General features: G+C 41.1%; 1 protein-coding gene across 1 annotated transcript in view; it reads left to right on the top strand.

Annotated features, from left to right (window-relative positions):
* AK8 (adenylate kinase 8) overlaps positions 1–13,099 on the top strand; it is a 69,634-nt gene that overhangs the window by 34,180 nt on the left and 22,355 nt on the right. The window contains exon 11 of the mRNA XM_086475726.1: positions 8,844–8,985. Within this exon, the coding sequence (XP_086331852.1) occupies positions 8,844–8,985 (142 nt within the window). The remainder of the gene's footprint in view (positions 1–8,843; positions 8,986–13,099) is intronic.

Genomic DNA, 13,099 nt, shown 5'->3' with positions numbered 1-13,099 from the left:
TGTTTTTTCCCTTTCCTTTTTCTATTTTTTAAGTAGTAATATCTGAAGCTGTCCCCAATGGCAGTCTGCATGTGGGGGGTAAAATCTGGAATTCCCTAATTTCTCCTATTTTCTAATAAAAACTATTACCGTACAAATGTAGAAATGTTTTTTCCCCTTATTTTAAATTGGAATGGTTTTAAAGGGGTGCTGTTTCGTGTAGCCTCTGAAAGTTGGGGTCCCCTGGTGATTGTGATCACAGTCTCACTGAAAGCACTTGGGGTTTTTTTTGACATCAAATTAATATTCTCATCACTAAGTGTGAAGTACAGATTTGACAATAGAGCGGCTTCCTCTTTGTTAAAAACTTGCAAAGAGTTTCAGAGTTGAAAGGCTGAGTAAATCTTTGTATCTGAGGAGGTAAGCTTAGTGTTATTTCTTGTTTTTAACAGCGCTGTACTGGCGAGCTGCAAGCTGTCTGAACATTGGAGAGAGACCCTTTGGGAGCTCCATTGGTTTTCAGCAAGTCTTTGCATGCAGTGTGTTTGTACTAGCTGAAGACAGCGCATGGCTCTCTAAATAATTTACAAGTTGATTAATAGACTCACATGGGTATAATTAGAAGAGGGAGAGACAGCAGCTACAGTAACGGGTACAGTGCTTGGGGGAACTAGAGACTTTATTTTTTTAAAGAAACTTTCTAGGGTGCTGGGCGTTTGAAGATAAGTTGGGAAGAGCTCAGTGCCTCTTCTCTTTTGAAGTGGAAATAGGACAGTTTGAATCCGTCGAGTTTAATTTTTCACAAGCTTTAGGGGCCCTGCAGTGCAACTCCCTTTTTATTATTGAAAAAAACTCTCCATTTTCTTTCATTTTTCACACACATACACACACGCGCGCGCACACGCAGAGCCCAAACAGTAGCTAATAAACAAATTGATTTTCCACTTTATTTAAGTTAGTTTTATAATGATGCTATATGTTCACCTATAGATGCACCTCTATCACAAATATACTGTGTAAAGTTAGAGATATTTATGAATACACTGTACTTTAATGTATGCATTTTTAAGAAACCCTCACCTCTGTTTGACAATGCTTTTGAAGTAGCTCCGTTTTTCAAGTCAAACTTTTGACTTTTCCTCTGGGAGTGCTACAAAGGTTTTTTTTATGGAAAATAGGTAGCAGTCTTTTTTCCTGCTAGGAGAAAATTGGTGGTCAAGAGAACAAAATAAAATTTAAATATTTTTTTTCTGTTTTAGGTGTCCATATTTTAATAAAAGATGCAAGGTTGTAGGATAGAAAGTTTTACATGAAGGCATATAGGCCGTGAGTTGTCACCTCCTTTCTTGAATTCTACTTTTTTAAGGGCTTGAATCACTACAATATGATACATTAGAGTCCCCTTTTCCTCCATTTGAAAATCTAGAATATATTTTTCTTTATTCTACACAACACACAACAATCAACATTGCTGTATCTGGCTAGCAGATATTCAGGACTGAAGTAACACTGGGGAGACACAGTCTACAAAGACATTTTTAAGGGCCACCCCACTTAAGAGTAAAGAAAAAAAAACAGTCAACCAAAAAACACACCCCAAAGAGCCAACACTGGAAGCCAGACCAGGCAAAATAACGTGGTTCTCGTGCAGTTGCTTTCTGGGGCAATTGCGATAATGGATCAGTTAGTGGATATGGCCTCACCTAGGTACATTTTGTCAGTCTTCTGGTTCTGGAGCAATGTTCTCGTTTATTCTTGGTACTGGAGTATCGATAGTGCAATATGAGGCGTCACAGCTCGCAGGGGTAGTGCTGCTGGAGTCCGTGGATTTGCAGGAGGGAGCGGGTAAAACAGGTTGTAAGTTGAAACCTGTCAGATGCCCACAGTTCCCAGTTTTGGTCAGCGGGCATCGTGGTGCACCACCAAAGTGCCACACACCCTCATGGATCTGAGTGAAGTTGTGGCCCTTGGCCATACAGGGCCTCATGCTTGTTAGGGGCTTTTAAACAGCAAAGCACAATACGAATACTAAGTATTAATATTTTATATTTATTTTGATCTTTATTGCTGATGGTCGTTCTTAAGAACTTAGAAAAGTGGTGTTTCCTTTCCTGCTACTCTTCTTGCAGCCCTAGCTCCTCAGCAAAGGGCTCCTGATTCTGCTTGTTTTTCTGTTTGGAGTTTGGGATGGGGAAATCACATGTTTTTATAAGAAATCTGGAAGGAAACTCATGTTGCATATTGACAGCGTCCCTTTCATGGTCTTTGGAGTTTAACATCAAGTTCTGGCTTTGGCTCTGTTTCTCTGGGTGTCATACATAGAGAATCAGGCTCTTGAGTGAAACAGACTTATTTAATGACAAGCAAAACATTCAATAGCTCTTGTGTATCGCTTTACGTTTTTGAATATCCCTTTAATTTGGCTGGTAGGTGTGAGGAGGAGCGGCAAGGCACAGGACAGGGCAGCTGATCCCACTGTTGGGGACCTAGAGCAGTGCTGGCACCAGACATGACTGATAAGGGATAAAACAAACCCCTAAACGTCCTCTGCTTGTCACATGGTGAAGCAGTAGTTGGTACAGAAAGGCAAGATGTTTTTCACGAAGATTATTAGACTGAATTTATTCTTTTTTTTTTAATATTATCACTGTCAAAATGTTTTTGTAGGCCAAATTTTGCCCTGTCACAAGCTCTGTATTCTTCAGTAGAGCCGAACTAGTTTAGAAATAAGGAGGAAACAGGGAACTTGGTTGGTAATGGAAATGATGTGGTAGATGGGCCAGGACAGTGGTTGCTGTCTTGTGTCCAGCTGGGTTCTCTCAGCAGAAGCTGAAGGAGTAAAAAGAAGCAGTGCAAATATAGATGTTGTTACTGGTTTTAGAAACATCCCTGTGAGGTAATTCAGAGTAGCTTTTGTCTTGCAGGTGGGTAAACTGAGGCAGAAAACAATTCCACTCGAGCCACGCTGCAGTCAGTGAGCGAGCGTGGATGGGAGCCTGAATCTTGACCTTGGTGTCAGGCCACAGCTCGTCCTGGGGCTGCTGATAGCCTGTGCCATTAGGCAAATACACACAGACACGGACAGCATCGCAGAGGCTATCTTTAGGGGAAAAAAGGCTTTTTGTGTTTGTATGCTGGATCCTCATTTTGGACCGAATTTCCGTTGCTAAAGCTGAAGATTCCACTAGCAGGTAAAGCAATGTCAGGGGCTGGCATCTTATCTAGTCACTAAATGTGATCAGATGTAGATTCCTGAATCTCTGGCTTGATAGTTGTGAGAAAGCACGGTGCGTGCCTTTAACGTGCATTTCCGAACGGCTGGATTTATCATTTTTGATCAATGATTTGGGATCGTGCCTGCTTTAAAAATGTCACCGCTTCCTCTTTAATACGGATAATATTTAACGTTACTAAAAACCTCCAAAAAAAAAAAAAAAAAAAGGTTCTAGTATGTTTGAAGACAGAAAAATATTTAAAACATAGAAATGAAATATTTTATCGTATTATTTATTTTACTGTGTTAAAAGAATTATTCCAGTTCTAATGGGAAGCCATTCTCGGTGCTGCTGGGTATGTGAAACGAGCGAGTGGAGGCTGTATTTCTGTGTACACTTGATGCAATTACTGACTAAGTGTTACGGTACTTCGCAAACGCCGTGGCCGTACCGTTATTTGTCACGTTGCCTCTTTATGTACCGGCTCCCCGTTAGCTTCCAAAATCCGGTTTTCCGGGACAGCCCGGCGGTGTCCGTGATGCAGGAGGCCCGAGCAGCCTCCGGAGCGGTCTCCGTTTCCGTGAATTACCGCGATTTCGGCGGTCACAAGTCCTGCCGCAGCGGCGGCCGCTGCCCGCCGGGCCGGTGACCGGCTGCCGCCGCCCCGCGCTGCCCGCCGCGCCCGGCAGGTGGCGCTAGAGAACAACAACCGGGGCGGCGGCGGCGGGGGGGGGGGGGGGGCGGCGTCGGCGGGGGGGGGGGGGGGGGGCAGCACCCCCGGCCCCCCCCCCGGTGGGACACGGTCCCCCCTTCGCCCTGCTGCACCGGAGCGAAAAACGGGCCTTTGCCGCCGCCGGCCGGGTTTGCGCTGGGGCTGGTTTCTGTCGGTTCCGGTAAGCAAACCTGGCGGTGGGACGGGAAACCGGCCCGCTTTCCCCGGTCCGGTGTGTTGGCAGGGTTAAATCAAAATATTGATCAGCCTACGTGATGGCAAATCACTGTGAAATCATTCTCAAACGCATTAAACCAAATCGATACCATCTCTGAGGAGCGTAATGTGGGCAAGAAAACAGGATATTTCTCTGAAAGACCCAAATAAAATGACCCGTTGTGAATAGTCCGGAGTTTATCGAGCAATAAGAAAAGCAAATCTCCTGCTTTGCTAAATTTAGGATTGACAGGACAATCCAGGCAAGTAGCCTTTGGCGGTAGCTTATACTCAGGGCAAGATGTTAACTGTCAAGCACCGGGATCAAGCCTCAGGCACCAGAATTAGCTGTGAAAGTCTTCAGACCTAGCTAACAAAAAAAAAAATCTCCGAGAGAAGGATAAAGGGTAAGTGGACAATATTGTCAAAAGGACCTTAAACTTTTACGGCACAAAGCTGACAGAATTCCTATCTGCAAATGCATTTCTGCTGTACTTAGAATTGAGGTTTTATAGGTTCAGAGAAGTGAGTCAATACCCTTCAAAAGTCTGTTTTAAAGGGAAATATATGGAGGAGGAATCAATTTAAATTTGATAATTGTATAGCTTGGAGCACTGACAGCATTGAAGCTATTGGAGAAGAGTGCCCTGTAATCTCTCAAGTAGTGTTTTTGCCTTTCAGCCTGTGCCTTTAAAGTTCTGTTACTTTTGTCTTGAGCAGATGGTATGATTTTGTCAACCGATGGCCTGATAGGGTTTTCTATTAGTCCTGCAGATCCGTGGGGTGGGTAAGAGCTAACAGGCCACGCTCCTATGAGTTTCATGAGGAAGTACTTTTCATGAGAAGTACCTTATACTTGTGAAAACCTTTGAAGCTCTGGGAAGTAAATTTATTTTCTAAATGGTCTGCTGGAAGGTGCTGATTGACAGCCCTGGAGACAGAAAATCTCTAGGTGTCCATGCAGCAATTCCAGCATGAACAGTGCCACTGAAAGCCTCTCTTCCCTGAACCCCGCCTGATCACACCCTTGAATTGATCCGATCACTTCTTCGGTCCGCAGCTGCTAATTCCGCTGTGTAGTCTAGACCGTTAACATGGTCGAGACAGGCTGGGAGATAAAGGAGATACGGTGTGTGGAACTGAAGTTAGGCAAGAACGTATGCACGAATGAATTAGATTCGCTGTGGAGCTGGTTGTGGCCTCGTTCGGCCACATGTACCATTTCTGAGGTTCACCGTGACCCTGGCCCGTGGCTCCGCACGGTGCTCGCAGCACCGGCTATCGCTGTAGCTCCGTGGCTCTGCGGCATTGCCTCTGACGGGTGAATTGTGCTCCTGTACCCTGATTTCTCACCTTAATAGAGATGTGCTTCCACATTACCTAATCTGAATAACTCTTTGTAGCACATTGTAATTTTTACAAGAAACTTATCTTTGGACTTCTCTAATGATAAAGTAAAACCTCTCTAGAGCCTCATTCCCCCAACTTTCAGAGCCAGAAACTCACACAAGATTATGTTGAAAAGGAATTGATTATTCAAAGCTCTTGTGCTTCATAATCTACTTAAAACATGTAGATTGACTGTCTCATCAGAAAAGCTCTAAATTTTACTTTGCTATATAGCCCGTTGGGTCATGTGCTTAAGGCCAGGAGACCTCTGGCTAGTTACTTACAGGCTGTGTGCCCCTCCAATTACAGGTTATTAATTTGCCTTGCATTCAAGAGACAGTTCCACATGAGTGAAAAGGAATACTGTACTGCAGAGTTCTTCATTACCTACTCTGTCTGTACCACAGCAAAATAAGAATAATACTGATTTCTTGCTTCATTTTTTCCTCCTTTTTTTTTTTTTTTTTCCTCTGGTCTGCAGAAGATGTTTTACAGTTTTAATGCAGCTGTTTTAAGTGTGACTGTTGCTGTTCAAGGGCAGCTGATGTACTTTGTAATGCCATTGAACAGCCAACGAGCTATGTTCCCCCATTGTGTTGAAGTGATAGGTATGTTTGCTAATCAAGAGGAGAGCAGAGCTTGCTGTCTGACTTGTTTATGTTTTATTTCTCACCATCAAGCTTTAGAGGGAGGCACAGAAAATATGTAAGCATCTATATTATTCAGTGATGTATATATGTACATGAGCGTACAAACAATCTAAAGTGTATTGCTGATATCTTCTAGTCAGTCGTCACTGAAATCAGCAAGATGTCAAGGTGTCTCCACATATCTCCAGTATTACTCAAAATATCCCAAACCTGGCGTGCCATTAGATAAACTGTTAATTAACTGTCACTGCATCTCGATTTTTTTTTTTTTCCTCTTGTGATTGCTTTGGTTTTGTCCAAAAATAGTGACCAAAGTGGAGGGTTTCAATCATCAGGGTTCACAGAAGGCCTATGGGTAGTGATCAGATAGAGGAGAAGCTGCCTGGTTCCCATCACAATCGCTTTTTAATTTTCTTGTAGGCTGGAGTGTTTCTCCTTCCCATATGCAGGACGGAAGCAATTTGGCCCCTGGAACTGGAGAATCTCCAGTGGTCTGTTAGAAGCTCAATAGCACAGTGTACCCGCTTACTTCTCTGGGCCATTCCTGGGGCTTCCAGCCTCTGCCCTGATTCCCTGTTCATCTCACAGGGATGTCAGGTCCACTGGCAGAATCCTACTTTAGTGCGGTTTTACCCGTGGGTTTGTAGGTTTTATTCCAATCCCTTGAAAACCTGTTTTAAGCATTCTGAAAGTGTTTCCAAAAAAAAAAAAAAAAAAAAAAAAAGTAATTTGGCATCTTTGTAAATCCCTGTTAATGATTCCAGTAGAAATCATGACAAAATAACATGCATCGAGACAGAAAGTTTAGTGCTGCAGCCAGAAATTCAGGAGTACAGGGAGAATCAACTCATCTTTGTATGGAATACATTTTGGGGAAAGAGAAGGTGGGATTTTTTTTTTCCTGTTTTTCCCACTAGGATGTCTTGGCGTTTGTATTAGTTCTTGTAACCTGGAGGGTGAGGAGAACTGCCCTGCGAAGAGCCCTGAAATTCTCCTGCTATCCCCTCTATGCCTGCTGCAGCTCAGCTTTTAGATAGATAAGTATCATCTGTCTAATAACATTTCTGCCTGCTGCTGCACTACTGTATAGTTAATTTTATGAATCCCATTTTTTAATGGAATGCCTAGTTTTGCATTGTCGTTTTGCTCTCTGTCTGGCTGTGTCTGGTTTTGTTCCATTCCTTTTTTCTTTTAGCAGATGGAGAATATTACTCTCCTTAACTTGGTGGTGGGTTTTTTTTTTATAATGTGAAGTGGATATCCTCAATTAATACTCTAATCTGTTTTCTAATTAATTCCCTGAGGCTTTCCTCCCTTTTTGCTGGTACATTGAATCCTGAGTGTAACTCTGTAAACTCAGTAATTTGATTATTTAAAGGAGAAGTAATGAATTTCATGGTAGAGGTGTAAGTCTTTAGGAAATGTTAAATTTCAGGAAGCAAATGGATTCTGTTATTGCGGTTTAAAACATGCTTGTACCCAGGGTATAAATGTGCACTGCTAATAATACACTCTACTAAAATGCAGGCACATTCCTGTCAGCTAGTCCTAAAGCGAACTGCATTGTTAGAAATCTGACACAGACGCTCTCCTACAAGCACTTGTTGTTGTATTTTTGTATGCAGATGCGATGGCAGGGTGAGTATCAAAACATCAACATTCCATGATGTGGATTTATGTAGCATTTTTTATCGCTTGTTTCCAGTAGAGGCAACAGTGTATTAGACACACTGTACAAATAAAGAGAAGGGACTCTCGTTGCTGCTTGAAAATTGTTTTGGCTGCTTCTTTGGGAAGTAGCTTGAGGTGATTTTGCTGACCTTTCTTTGGGGTTGTTTAACACTAAATCCAACACATTGCAAGAGTCCTTGCCAAATTTATAGTCACTTTTGCTAGACCTAATCATTTAATTTTTGCGTAAAAAGAAACAAAATAATTACGAGATACGTAAGTTTAAGTGTCTCAGTTGAAATGTTTTACGTTATGAAGGCTGTAGTGAAAACATGCAGGATACCTCCTTACCACTGCATCCCATTAAACAGAATTTTAAAAGCTGCATAGTAAATGTAATCCCAGTCAGCATCTTGCTGATGTTCTCTCTTGCCCTAAAGAAAAATAATAATAGAGGAAAGAGAACTTTTATCTTTAAAATTAGGGAGTCATCAATGCAGTAATTACAGTAGTTGAAATACGTTTTGGAAATTTATTTTCAGTTATAAAAGCTTCAAGCCTTTGGGCAAATTGGAGAAATATTGCATCTAGCCTGCTGTGGCAGAACCATTATCATCTGCTAAGTTAAATACAGAATGCTACAGAAATTTCTTTCCTGTTTTAGGTTTTCTTTTACACAACTCAGGTCATTATTTTTGCATTTTGATAAGATTGTGTCACGCACTTCATTGTGACATCAGCCCAGTATGGCTGAGAGAAAAAGTACATTGCAAAATTATGCAGGCATCAGTTTTTACCAAACACTTTGCTTTAGTTTGGGGGTTCCATGATAGCACAGTAAATATGCAAAAGTCAACAGTAACTCCTCTCTCCAAAATCTATCAATCATAAATGGGAATAACTCTTTGTGTTTTAGCTCCTGTAGCAGTCTAACCAGAAAAAGTAGCGTGTATCCTCCTTAATTGCAGACTCAGCATGCAAAATACATGTCATCTTTTTAATCCTTTCCAGTCCCAGACAACCTTGTTATGAAGATCCTGGCAGAACGCCTAAGCGCGCTAGACTGCATGACCAATGGTTGGGTGCTTCATGGCTTCCCAAGAGACAGAGAGCAGGGAGAACAGCTGCAAAAATCACATATTATTCCAAACAGGTAAGATACACATTTAGCAATCACAACATTACATATATGAAAAATTTCTTGATGGAAAGATAGAGGTCTTTATTGACATCGTATAGGCTGTTGCATCGTATTTGTTTATTCCCTCCTTAGCTAGAAAAGGGGTCTTGCTCCCGGAGAGTAGGAAATAGAGCATTGGCCTTACAAATCCTCCAGATGGCCAAACTGTGGGAGAGAGAAGAGGTTTGTTCTTCTGGTCATTTGTTTGAGTTGCCTCTGAAGGCAAGCCGTAAGAAACGGATTAAAGTTTGGATTATGTCAGAAGGTGTATTTTATTTGCAGGAGGAGGGGGGATCTACATCTTCTTTCTTTAGGATTGCCGTGATATCATGGAAATATATTAGTACTGCAAGGAGCTCATTATGAGACTTTTGTGGTTTGTGAAATAATTAAAAACAACATGAGAATTATATTTTATTTGAGCTATAATGAAGTGTTCAGAAATGTAATATAAGAGAAATGAGCATCAAAAGAGAACTGTTATGACTACCAGGCAAATAAATGGAGTTACTCTTTATGGCTGGTCCAAGGGTGGTGAGGATTTGAAATGCTGGTGTACTCGTCAAAGCTGAGAGGCTTCTCCATTCCCCCCCGGGGGTTCCTGGTTCAGTCCATACCACTGGCTGACACAGTGGCCGTTCCAAAGGCATGCATTGGAAATTTGTGGTCTTTTTGCTTTCGGGAAGCTTATTCTTACCTAAAAACTAGTGGTGGAAAAGGTTCGTTGTCCACGTTAACTGTTTAAGTTAGCAAAGTCACTTTTCCTGTGTTCTTCTGTGTAGGTGCCCTTGATCCCCTCCCCTCTCCCCATACTGGGTATAGTGGAGAGATGTAAAAGGGTAAGATTGAGTTGGGCAGAGAACGGAGGAGAGTGAAAAGGGAGGGAGCTAGCAGTCATGCCATCGAGGTTCAAAAGTGAAAGTATGTGAAAACAGCAGTAGCTATATTTATTAAAAGCAAGACAAAATACATCTTAAACAGGAATCCATTTCATGAAAAAAGGGAGAAAGAATCTTGAAGCTTATGCTAGATTCAGTTAAATAACACTTCCCACGGATTGTTCTTCAGAACAATGCATTTAGAAGGTAGGTCCTGAGTCCCTAAAGATGCATCTGAGGAGCAGAGATCAGTGTGAATACTCAAGTGTGTGCCATGTGCTCCTTTACAGGATTGAGACCTCATCAGGTGGGGAAGAACAACTCATTATAAAATTGTATGTGTGGAAATTTGGCACTGATTCGTTTGCTCAGCTTCCGTTTTCTTTGAAGAGCTCTGCACGTTCATACCTGAGTTAAGAATTTGGCCCCTACTATTTTATATAGGAGTTGAAGTAAGGGACAAAAATAGACATCATGTTACCTGATTGATTTTGGAGCTGATATTTTCCATGAAACTGAAGTAGTAGGTATATAAGGGAGAGAGGGTGATTATAAACAAAAGGACATATTGCAGCGTAGGATAGCAGGGCAGTAATTCAGTTTCAGTTGTGATGCTAGTTATAAAACACTATCTGCAGAGGTGGTGTTTCTGACATCAGGAGAAAAACCTGATAGAATTATAGCCTTGAAATCAATCTGGGAATAGGATGCAGAAATCTATAAATCAGACACAGAACAATCTACAAAGCCTCATTTTTAGGAGGGCTCTGTTGATGAAATTAGATTAAAATAAATTTACATATATATCAAGTTTATTATTAAAATCTAGTCACATCAGTAAACAAAATTATTTGTGAAAGAGTATGTTACTCTGTGTTTTGAACTCAAAGTAGACCTCTTTGGCTGATCAGAACACAGAGTTATTGTCTGCTTGTCAAGTCACAAATCTATTCCTTAGAGCTAATAAATGGTTAGTGTTCAAATACTATGTTTTATCTGACTCCCACCTCATAAAGCTAGTACACATAATACTAAATTATACAGCATTGAGCAGGATCAGTCTCCTGACTCCTCCATCTTATGGAAAGAAAAACAAACCTAGTAATTGATGGTAGAAAAGAAGGAAAATAAAGTTATTTGAAAACAAACAAAATGGGCTATAAAGTTTGTTAAAATGTAATAATAAAAAAACTCATACAGCATCAGCCACTACATCCAAAGAACTGCCCTGGAATGAAAAAGAAAATAATTCATTTTCCACTGAAAAAGTAAGGTACAGGGTTTTCTTTAAATTAGAAGTTGCAGCAGAGCGAAGGCTTGCTTACAGACTGGTACAGGAAAACCTGCCTGTATCAGACAAAACCAAAGACCTGCTCTGGCTGTGCTCGGAGAAGACGCGTATTGCTTCCTGTGTTCTGCGCTGTGAAGCAGTTACTGCTTAAGTGGACAGGATCCTAATCGTATTGAACTGTGGCAGCCTTTAGGGCAAATAAGAAGCTGAATCTATTAGTGGTCTCTCAGCTATCTAGTAAAAGAACACCATTAACCACTTAGTGCCTATGGTAAGTGGGAATCCAAATACAATTACAGCTTGGCATTTGAAGCTCAGAACTACTGATGCAAAGGACTGAATTCAGTTCCCCATCCAAATGGGTATAGATAGGTATTTTAGCTTTTTTCTTAATTGTTAATGCTTGAGCAACAGTGAGAAATATATAGTATAGCCACAGATAGTTCTGACATACCAGAAGCTCTGTTTAATATCTACCAAAATATTTCTTCTCCCCTTCTGCTCTCTCCCAAACTTACAGTTAAAATAAGATTCAGCAGCAACAGTGTCATCTGTGATGCATCTCTTGTCATGAGCCTCAGCTGGTTCATGACCAGCTGTCTGCTGGTGCCAGGCCAGCTTAAGGCAATCAGCAGTTTAAGGATTCCCTGAGCCAGAGGGTCATCTGGACAACTGTCTAATAGCCCATTTTCCTTGACTTTATAGTCTCTTTTTCAGCACTGTACTCTTGGCCTCCACCAAATCGTATGGAAAGGAGTTTCGCTTTTTCACTGGGTGTCATATGAAAATACTTCACAGTGGTTTTTCTGGGTTCCTTTCTTCTATTGAGAAACAGTTATAAGTGTTCCCTGTTCATGCCTCCTAACACTCCTGATTTTATAAGCCTCTTCTATATGCCTGTTCAGTCATCTCTTTCCCAGGTAAAGAACCTTGGTCAGTTTATCCTTTCTGAGAAGTCACTGCACTCTTCGGATCATCCTGTCTCCCCGTTCTCTACCTTCCCTGGTTACTCTAGCGGTTGCTTTGCTGAGATGGGACAACCAGAACTGCATTTAGTGTTGAGGGTAGCACTGTGTACTGGATGTATGTATGTTAGCATAAACATTTTTCCTTTTGATCTTAACTCCATTATTCATAATTGCTGATATTCTGTTAGACATTATTGTGGCGGATTTTGGAAGAATGTCTTGTGTGTGTAGACTGTGGTAACTGTACAGTGTCTCTTTTATTGAAAATATACTGAAAAATCACAAAGTGTCACAAGTCTCAATTGGGTGTGCACAAACTCAGCGAGGAGCCTAAAGACCCTTTAAATCAAGATCTCTGTTGTTAAAATTGTAGCCAGATTTGTGTTAGAGTTCTCCTCAAGCCCATAAAGCAAGTCCTTCCATCTGTGCCAATGGGCTCTGCTGCTAAGCGCATCCTGGGATTCCCAGTTTCTCTGTTCCATCATTTCCTTTGGTTTTTTTCCACCTGATATGAATCCAGAGTCAATTATTCTACATTTCAGTATTGAGTAATTATATTACAGTAGTATCTACAAACAAGTCGACAGCCAAAGCTGGGCAGGGGAGGGATGAACTTGAGGACTGACCTAACAATACATATATAATATATTTCAAATACCTGTTTTTTCCAATATTAAAGTTTTTTTTTCTTTCCCAGTGGAGAAAATAAACAGCAGTAGCTTCTCCAATGCAAGTTTTCCAGCAGTGTTTAATTTGTGCTTCAAAACGATGTGGCTGTATCTCTGATTATGTCATCTTTTCACATAGTATGTTTAAAGCTTCTTTTTCATCGCACTACTAAGAACCTGTATTCAAACAGTTTAGGATAATGAAGTTCCTAATTTCTAAGGCAGAATCTGTGAATATGTTGAAAAGAGAAAAATGAGCATGGAAAAAAAGGGGGCTGGGTT

This window comes from Leptosomus discolor, chromosome 19, assembly GCF_034619465.1.
Source record: "Leptosomus discolor isolate bLepDis1 chromosome 19, bLepDis1.hap2, whole genome shotgun sequence".
Taxonomy (NCBI): Eukaryota; Metazoa; Chordata; class Aves; order Leptosomiformes; family Leptosomidae; genus Leptosomus; species Leptosomus discolor.
The sequence above is the reverse complement of the archived record's forward strand: the minus strand, read 5'-3'. Positions and strand labels throughout refer to the sequence as shown.